This window comes from Spermophilus citellus, assembly GCF_964194105.1.
Source record: "Spermophilus citellus genome assembly, chromosome: 5".
NCBI classification, from domain to species: domain Eukaryota; kingdom Metazoa; phylum Chordata; class Mammalia; order Rodentia; family Sciuridae; genus Spermophilus; species Spermophilus citellus.
In genome coordinates this window covers 134609046-134619056 of record NC_138186.1, presented here as the reverse complement: position 1 = coordinate 134619056, position 10011 = coordinate 134609046, and the positions used below count along the sequence as shown (strand labels likewise).

Genomic DNA, 10011 nt, shown 5'->3' with positions numbered 1-10011 from the left:
AGCAAAATCATAATCCTTCTATGATAGGCAAAGCAACTGAACATTTCTTAAATAAAATTTATTCAATATAAAAAATTGTATTAATCATAAACTGAACACCAAATGCTGAAAATAATGGCTTGTGTGATGTCTGTTTACATTATGTATACATTAAAACTAATGTTTAATTTTAGTTTTCTGAGTTATATCATTATTATTATTATTTAACTCAAAATCCTCCTAATCCTTTTGGCCTATAATGGAGTTGTAACAATGGAAATGACCACTAGATGTTGCTAGTTATCTAGTTTATAAATCTAAGCAATTGCATTCTTTAAAAGCTTACTTCTACCTTCACCAATTTTTTTCAAACACAATATCTAATCCCATGTTTTGAGTATACTTGAATCATATAAAGAGCTACAATTTATAACACCCAAGTTTTTAGAAAAACTTGCTTCCAATTCTTTACTCAACCTCTTTTTTTTTGGGGGGGGGGTACCAGGGCTTGAACTCAAGGTCACTGGACCACTGAACCACATCCTCAGCCCTGTTTTTTATTTTATTTACGCACAGGGTCTCACAGACTCCAGAGCCCCTGTGATTACAGGCATGTGCCATCACACCCAGCCTTCAACCTCTTTTCTTTACATTCTAACATGTAACCATCTAAATGTATATTTATTTATTATAAAAAAACTATATTATGAGAAAATGATACTCATAATATAGTTTTTTTAAATATATGATCCACACCATGTTAACTTTGCTTTCTTTGCTCTATGACTACATATGATTTAATTAAAACTTTATTCAACTGGGCACATTTATTCCAGAACAAGGAGAAATGAATGTTTTGCAAACATTCAATTGCTGCAGATACTTTCTTTGCTATATAACCTAAGAATCGGGGAATGCTGGAGGCAGATAGGTATGATTAGGGCATGGGAATTTTGCTTATGTACAAAATCAGCAGAACAGGTTAGGCAAACTTCTGGTAAAGCAGTTTCAATTATTGCTTCCATCAATCAGACAAGTTTTCTATTTTTCACTTTTTTTTCTCTTGAAATGTGGTGGAAGATGCAAAATACTAAGAACCAGGAAAACGAGATAGAAAGGGTTATCACCTCCACGTAAATTGGAGGGCATCTATAGAGGTCTGCTGCTGTTATTATTTAGATGTAGTGTCCCCTGAAAGCTCATGTGTGAGACAATGCAAGAATGTTTGGAGAAGAAATAATTGGGTTTTAGCCTTAGCCTAATCAGAGAATTGATCTCCAGTGGGATTAACTGAAGTGAGGGTGTGGCTGGAGGAGATGGGAATTGGGGCGTGGCTTTGAGGTACATATTTGTATCTGGTAAGTGGAGTTTCTTTCTCTACTTCCTGATCATGGTGATGTTAGCTGCTTCCTTCTGCCACACTCTCCAGCCATGGTGTCCTGCCTCACCGCGAGCCCAGAGGGATGAAGCTCCTCTGTTGACCTCTGAAACTGTGAGCTCTCAAATATTAACTATTCCTTCTCTACAACTGTGCTGGTTGCATCCTTAAGTCACAGCAGCTAAAAAGCTGAATAAAATAGCTGCCTAAGATCCCTGTGTAGAGGCAAGCCAACTGTGGGAAGGCCTTAGGTGTTCCTATTAACAGGTGTGACTGAAACACTAGACAAAATTGAGAGGAAGTCACACTTTTATCTTTGAGAATACATTGCAATGATTTATATCTATGATTCAGCCTCTGGGCTTTCATTTGTCTATATCATACAAGGTAAAATGTGTCAAAGGCTTTTACTTGGAAAATTAGTTGATTTATGGAAAAACACACATAAATTACCAAAGCCACTGATAAAGAGGTTTTTTATCTCCAGAAATAGGGATGCATGGTGACTGGTTTTCTGGAACAAATATTTATCAAAATTATAGGAATAAGGATTGTAGTCCTCAAATATAACCCAGCTTCTTACAAAGTATGCTGCATAATATTCAAAGGTAAGAAAAGTAGAAATAACTGCAAACAAATTTGGCATTTTTCTGAATCTCACTTCCTACAGTTTTCAAAAAAGATGATTTCATGATTATCTGTCCTTCAAACTAAGCATATAAATTTCACTCAATAAAATATATTTTATATATTTTTGAAGATGGTAGTGACTTTAACCTTTGTTCCAAGGGAATGTGAAACCAAGAACTTAGGTTTTTAAATTTACAAGATTCTCACATCAAATGTTTAGTTTTATTTACTTTTTCCAATGTTATGATACTTACTAATAACTGAATCTCAGATAATACCACTGCTGAGAGCCACGAGTAATAATATTCCTTGCACATATAAAGTTACAGAGCAAAAACAGTGAGATAACACTTCTGCTAGAATCAGGCAATCTTTTAGTAAAGCTGTTCTGCCTAAATCAGGGAGAACATGAAGCATCGTTGAGAAAGAACTACTATTACCTCTTTAAAAAGTTTTATGGTAATATTCTGCCCAAAAGCTAGATTCTCTTGTCCTAGAGATAATAACTAGAAACTAAATATTAACATCAGTATTAATGATTAGTGTTCCAACTGTACAACCTCTTGCCCCATCCCAGTAGTTTTAGTCAGCTTTCATTGTTGTGAACAAAAGATCTGACAAAACAACACTGAGGAGAAAAAGGGCTCATGGTTTTACAGGTTTCAGTCCATAGATGGCTGACTCCATTGCTCTGGGCCCTGAGCTGAGGCAGAACATCATGCAGAAGAACTTGTCAGAAGAAAGCACCCAAGACATGGTAAACAGGAAACGGAGAGGGCTGTGCTCACCAAGGACAAAAAACACAAAGTCACACCCTCAGTGACCTACTTCCTCCAGCCACACCCTACCTGCCTACAGTTACCACCTAGTTAATCCATATCAGTGAATTAACCCAAGGATTAAGTTAAAGATCTCATAATAAATAGTCATTTCATATCTGAGCATTCTCATGTCACGCATGAGCTTTTGGAGGACACCATATATCTGACCAGTAACAGTAGCTAACTAGGCTTACACCAGGAGCTTTCCTTTACAATGTCTTGTGTGCAATCATCATACCAGGGTTCCCCTCTCACCCAGATAACCAGTGGAAGTCCTATTCATTCTTTAAGTCTGAGGATTATGTGTCTTCTTTCTGGAAGATTCCCTGTATTAATTTAACCCATCTCTCACCCTGTACAAAACTCAGCTTACAGTGGATCAAGGATCTAGATATTAGGCCAGAAATGCTGCACAAACTAGAAAAAAATGTAGGCCCAACTTTCCAACATGTCGGCACAGGATCTGAATTCCTTAATAAGACCCCTAAAGTGCCAGAAGTAAAATCAAGAATCAATAAATGGGGTGGCATCAAACTGAAAAGCTTCTTCACAGCAAAGGAAACAATCAAGAACATGAAGAGAGAGCCTACAGAATGGGAGAAAATTGTGCCACCCAAACCTCAGATATAGCATTAATTTTCAAGACATATAAAGAACTCAAAAAATGTAACACCAAAAGAAAACCAAATAATCCAATCAATAAATGGACAAAGAAACTGAACAGACACCTCACAGAAAAAGAAATATAAATGGTCAACAAATATATGAAAAAGTGTTCAACATCTAGCAATTAAAGAAATGGAAATTAAAACCACAGATTCCATCTCACTTAGTTAGAATAGCAATTATCAACAAAACAAGTAACTATAAATATTGGCAAATATTTTATAATGGGAGTAAAAATGTGAAGAAAAGTATAATGAAAGATAATGTACCAAAATAAAAGCAATAAAAACAATGTAACCATAAGCACAAGAAGATTCTTTTTTAAAAGTTTAGCACAAAGTTGGATCTATAAACCAAAACGACACAATGACAAATGATAATAGGATTTCCACATCATTTTGATCAAAGACTATAGCTTGGTTAACACATATTTGGAAGGAAATTCAAAGAATAATCTCTTTTATTATGCCAGATAACTAAAATGATGTCGAAAATTTCCCCACTGCACAGAAAATGAAGTTGAAAGAGAGCATGATGTGGTGCGGAAGCAAAAATGCTGTATTAGGAATGGTATCTTCTATCAAGAGTGAAGTACCAGGTAGAAATAAAGAAAGAATGGGTGAGTGTTTTTAAAAATGTGTATAAATTCAAACATACATAGCTGAGGATTTCTTATTAACTACCTACTATTATCTTTCCCACTGATCCTATATCCATTTTAGATAAATAAAACAGAGTCAGGAGGCTCACATTGCTTTGTGTATTTTGTCTCTTAGTGTTGCTTAAGTGGCTGATATTTATATTGCATGATGCAACGAGTTTGCTCCCTTAGCATGTCCTAGAAATGAATTAGGATTGTAGCCATCCTTATAGCTTACTGCTATGACTCAACTACTGAACCTACTTCCAAGGACTACAAAGAAGGGATGAGGCTATTAGACAAGAGAAAAGGGACTATCAACAGTACAATTGGATATTAGATAAAGTCACTAGAGTTGCAATATATTGTTTATAAAATACTATGTTTTTCATTTTTAGATTTCCCAATAACTGAAAAACTACACTACAATAAATATAACATTTGTGATAACAACTCTCAAAGAGAGATCAGCACTTTGCATTTGAAATTAAAAGTCAAAGCTGAAGCTAAAAGTATTGCTTTCTAAAAAGAGGCCTAATGAGGAACAGCATTGACGTCTATGAGGATTTTATAGTATTGTATTGCTTTTCTTTTGCAACAAAACATTGATAATATTCTGTAAATATTAGAATATTAATTATAATTATTTAATTTCCAGTATTTTCTGTAGCTCTATATATTGCTTTGTGTAATATGTCATATTCATTCATGGTATATCTTAGATATTTAAAATAGGAGCAGTAAAGAGCTGATTCAAAACTCTTTGAGCTGAACTAATGATTGGTCACTGCTGTACGCAGAGTATGGGCTGGGAAATTTAAGTCACTAAATTTTTCCAGTAAGTTTATGCCTTTCTTACTGAGTTGACTGAATATAAGAAATTTCCCATTTACTGCTTTAAGAGGGAAGCCCTGGTTTATCACATGATGAAATTCTAGATAAGGAAGAAGATTTGGAGTTTTACTACACAATGTGCATATTTTCACTTAAGGCCTCCCTTTTCAGTTTAATATATTGTTGCTTGTCCCATCAACAGAGCATAAGAGCATACATTCATCTCTTCATCTCTCAGTTCAATTATTGTGACACTGCTGCTTTTTGTGCATCTCTACCTCATGCTGGGAAGAGTGTTAGTCACCTTTCATCCATGTTTTCATTGACCCTCAAAATAATCTTGCAAACTAGGTTTCATTTTAATTATTATAACAATAAGCAAGCTGAAATACAGAGGACACTGGAACAATGACCCAGTACTGGCTAGTCACAGAGCTGATATTACAGTTACAACTTTTCTACTTCAAAGTTCATGCTATTCAAACCTAATTATTCAACTTCACTTACCAATAGGTGGTGGGTAGATTTAATCTGTGAACTAAACCCTGAGAAAACCTACATTAGACAACCTGGAAATCACCATATCCTGGACATTCTTTCTCCTAAAAGGAAACATCCCTAAAAAAATTGACCCTGGATTTTTCATTATCAACTAAGGGTCAAAGAAGGAAACTTGATATATATCAAGTAATTGCTATAAACTTGGGTTCTGCAGAAACATTCAGAAAAAAATTGATGAATCAGTATATACTTTGCCAGTTCAGTGTTATGAATTATAGACATTTAAATTGACTGCTTCTATTTTATTTCACACTGTTCCAGATTTTAGTTATGAATCAGCAGAGTTTATCCCTTTGATTTTCATGAAATTATATTACATAGAATAACACCAAAAAGAGACATACAAGTTTAATAGTTATTTGCTAATTTCATAGTGATTCTTTTGGTAGCTTCACACAGTCTCCTTATATCTTAAAATTTAAATATTGATTAATTTAAAAATCAAGAAATATTGCTTGAACAGAATAATCATAGTAATAAATTGGATTTCATGGTAGGAATGCATGGACATATCTTATCAAATTAGCATAATTTTCAAACACCAGAAATGACAAAGATACATGATGGTGATCATATTCATTTTTTAAAAGTCATTGGTTGTCAAAAATTTAGAGTGGTCCATTTCTGAGTCTTGAACCATTTTGAGAAGTTTTTACTCAGATATTTCTTTAAGTATATCAAAAGTCTTTAGAAGTAGCTTTCTTGAAGTTTGTGTCTTCATTGCAATTTTCCATGAAATCAAAGAAAATGCACCTGGGAAAAAATAACAAAATCATTATAGTTAAATCATCCAATCTTTTTATACCCCAAGCTTTAATATGGCCTCCAGATAAAAGAATAGGCAAAGAGGGTGAGAACCATGGTCATTCAATGGTCCTGCCATATATCAAGAATGATTACACCTAGAAAATGCAAAAGGTGCCTATAGAACATCATAAATTTCTTTTTGAAGTATGTTATGACATCTATACTTTGATTTAATTGATTCGTTGGCTAGCTGTTTGATATAATCTTGATATTTGTGAAGTGTCCTTTTAAAATTCTTACCTGAAAATTTATGCACTTTGCCAACAGTGCTTAGACCCAACAAAACGGTGTTCTGAAAAACAGTGAAGTCACTGATTACAGGGGCTATGTCAGTATTAACAAGGATTCGTGGTGGAAGGCCCTTCTGGGATTTATGCACTCTGATTAAAGTTGTAGGGATGCGGGATGCACCTATATATTCCACGGCAATAATCCAATTTTTCTCAAATTCTGATTCCTTTTCAGAGTAAAAGGCATATCTAAAGAATGAAAAAAAAGGATTTAATTTTGGTAAATCATCTCAGATTTCAACCTCCCTCTTTCAGAAAATATGGTCTCTTGCTGATAAATAAAATTCATACTGTATCTACTTAGAAATTAGGTTTTTAATGTGATGAATTTTGTCCATCTTTCAGGAAATGCGAAGAACCGTAATTTTAAAATTCAGTCTGGGAAGGATCAATCCATCTTCTAATGTTTTAATATTTTAAATATTTTATTGTTAATATTTTAGTTTGCATTTTATGCTTTGAATTAAGCATATTATACTTAAAACACATAAAATAACTGAATGTAAGAATACATTTAAATAATATTCCTTGGCAACATACAGAAAAAATATCAAGATTAAAGTAAAAATTATTGCTGGATTTAGACATTTTTGGTAAAATTTGGTTCCTGTTGTTAGGGAGTCGCCCAAACAGTGTGCATTCTAGTAAAATAGAGGTCTAATTTTCTTGTCTAGTTTGCTAAATGGCTTCAGCTTAAAAAAAGAATCTACTGGAGGAATTCCCTTAAAAACTGAACTATCTCATTTATTTGGGGGACAAATAACTACATTAGAAAGTAGTAAATGGTTTTATAACTGTATATTTCAGGGCTCCTGTGTCTATGAACAGTGTAAGCATGCTAAACAATTTGCAGTTTAGCAAACATTCTTGTTCTCCATAAAACACTTTACACTCCCCATTTGACTTACCAGGAACATTTTCTTTCTTCAAAAAGTTTTCCACTCCACCTAAAATAAAATCAAGCACTTCCCACTCTTCTGTGTTCCCATGGCACTATTCACATATTTGAAGGTTTGTTATGACATCAGATTATATTCTAATTTCTAAAAGTTAGACAATCTAATTTTATTTTGACATTACACATGTAGGATTCACCAGACAAAAGAAGCTTGACAGTGTTAAGTAAATCATAAAATAACCCAGAGGACACTTCTTGTCCCCTTGACCCCCATGCTAGTAGGATTCTCTCTACCCCCAGCCTGGAACTAGTAGAGTAGCCAGAAATGAATTCTTAAAGACAAGGGTTGGGATTGGTTTCAGTACCCTTAATATATCAGCTTTCTATCAAGCAAAAATGAAAGGAAATGTCAGTTCATATGGATATTGAGTAAGAGCCACTAAGCCCTAGTAACAGTGTAATGAACAAATTGCAAGGGAGACAGAGACATAGGAGAGGTGAAAAGGGATGAGGGAACTGGTTTAAAACACACAGGACACATGAACAACAGAACAGAAGAAGCCTTGAAAATGCTTCATATGAATGATTTTTTGGTTAGTTAAGACCATGAGTGAAATAGAATGTGTCCATAAAAAATAAACTTTAAATGGTTCTCATAAAGAGAAAACATAGATATCTATGAATCAACTCATCATAGAATCCGGGACCACAGAACTTGATTGGAATTTGTGTAGGCCACACAGTATTCTATCTCTCACTTAAATAAACACTTCATCATGTTTTTGCCTGAAGAAGGTAACTGATTAGGTTCTAAGGTTATTTTCCAGCCTGCAGTAGGTGAGAGGCAGAACCCCACCCCCTGACACCCTCCCACCTCCACTGCTGCTTGGTCATTTGACTTGATTTGGACACTTCATCAAGTCAGTATTAACTGACTTGATGAAGCATAAGCTTGTGCTTGAAGTTAATTTTCACACTTGATTTCTCTCTTGCAACTCTGCCACTACCAGGGACAATGCCCAGACCCAGCTGATAAAGGAGATAAGTGCATCAGAGGGGAGCTTACCCAATCACCTCTACTGGTGCTGGTCAGAATCAACCCACCTGAGAGTGAGGCCAGGAAGCACCAGCAGAGTCACCCTGCCGAACCCGCACATGTGAGCAGGAAACATGGTGGTATGACACTGAGGTTTAATGGTGTAGATAACGCTGCTTTCTTTTGAACAAAGCTAATAAAATACTGGGTCACACAGCTTATATACTTCACAGCCAGGTTATAAACCTTGACAATCTGCCTTTAGAACCCTTGTTTTACTGTCCTCCCTATCTCTTGTCCTGGTGACTGTGGTTACTGTGTACTGAATTCATCCCAGGAACCAGTGATTTGTTAACTTGGTGCCTGCATTTCTCAATTAGTTCCCCAATTATCCTGGCAGGTACTGTACACTGTCACTTTAAAAATGAGAAAATGACATTTTTTTACTCTTGGGATTCCCAGGTCAAATGGAGCCAAGATTTGAAAATCAGATCTGTAGAAATCCAAATAAAAATATTATTCTACACAATATTACTTTATTTCAGGAAACACTCAACAGCTTAGAACCTCAAAATAGCTCACAGAACTTGACAAGCAGAGTTCTCATCAACTGGATTGACAAATGAGAGGACACCTGAACAGACATTTGGAATCTTCCATGATAGTCATCACTAAGAGATTTGCTTTTCACCAATAGGCCTTCGGACAGATTCAAACTGCCTGAGGAGCTATTATCAAACTTTCAAGTGAGGTAGATTAGTAGACCATGTGGATTGTAACCAAAATAAATAGTATATAGTACAACTATCCTGAAATGATCCCAGTTAACAACAGAGAAGACTATTCTAAGTTAAAGGGTTTTTTTGTGAGTAAAAATGCCAATTTGTAACAAAGAGTTACACATTTGCCACCCACCAAAGCCCCCATTAAAATGACAATAAGAAGAAATAGACTCAGAAAACAAGAAAGAAACCATAAAATATGAAAGCTGAATATTGAAAAGAACAATCTAAATCCCCCAAGCAGAGAGGAAACCTCAGAATTAATGCACATACAATTTGTAGAATTTCCCCCAGTTTAAGGCAAGGTCATGCCCTCTGGGAGAAGGGAGAGGCTAGAATCAGGCAGATAGAAAGTACACAGGCAAGCATGCACACAGATGTCACCTGAGGACCTGCTGCTCACACTAGGGTAGTAGAGCAGAGGGTAGACTTGTCACAGTGGAAGGGAGGGACTGTGTCTAGGGGATGCAAGTGTCTGATGACCAGACACCTTTCCCTGCAAGGGTCTGAAAGTCCCACTTCTGGAGAACTGAAGGAACTAAGGATATTGTCATTGACACCAGCTCAAAGCTTCTAAGAGCTGCTTTTAAATATGAATGGATGACTTAGTTAACCAGATACCTCAAGAGCCTCCACCATGGGAAAGAGGAGAGAAAACAAAATGAGGAGGAAGAGGTTACATAGAAAGG

At 35.4% G+C, this 10011-nt stretch overlaps 1 protein-coding gene across 1 annotated transcript in view; it reads right to left on the bottom strand.

Moving 5' to 3' along the window:
* Positions 1-6161: 6161 nt before the first annotated feature.
* LOC308650421 (protein leg1b-like) overlaps positions 6162-10011 on the bottom strand; it is a gene marked incomplete at both ends in the record, with an annotated part of 165479 nt that continues 161629 nt past the window's right edge. Inside the window, 2 exons of the mRNA XM_081296438.1 lie at positions 6162-6262; positions 6557-6795. Of these exons, the coding sequence (XP_081152564.1) occupies positions 6162-6262; positions 6557-6795 (340 nt within the window). The remainder of the gene's footprint in view (positions 6263-6556; positions 6796-10011) is intronic.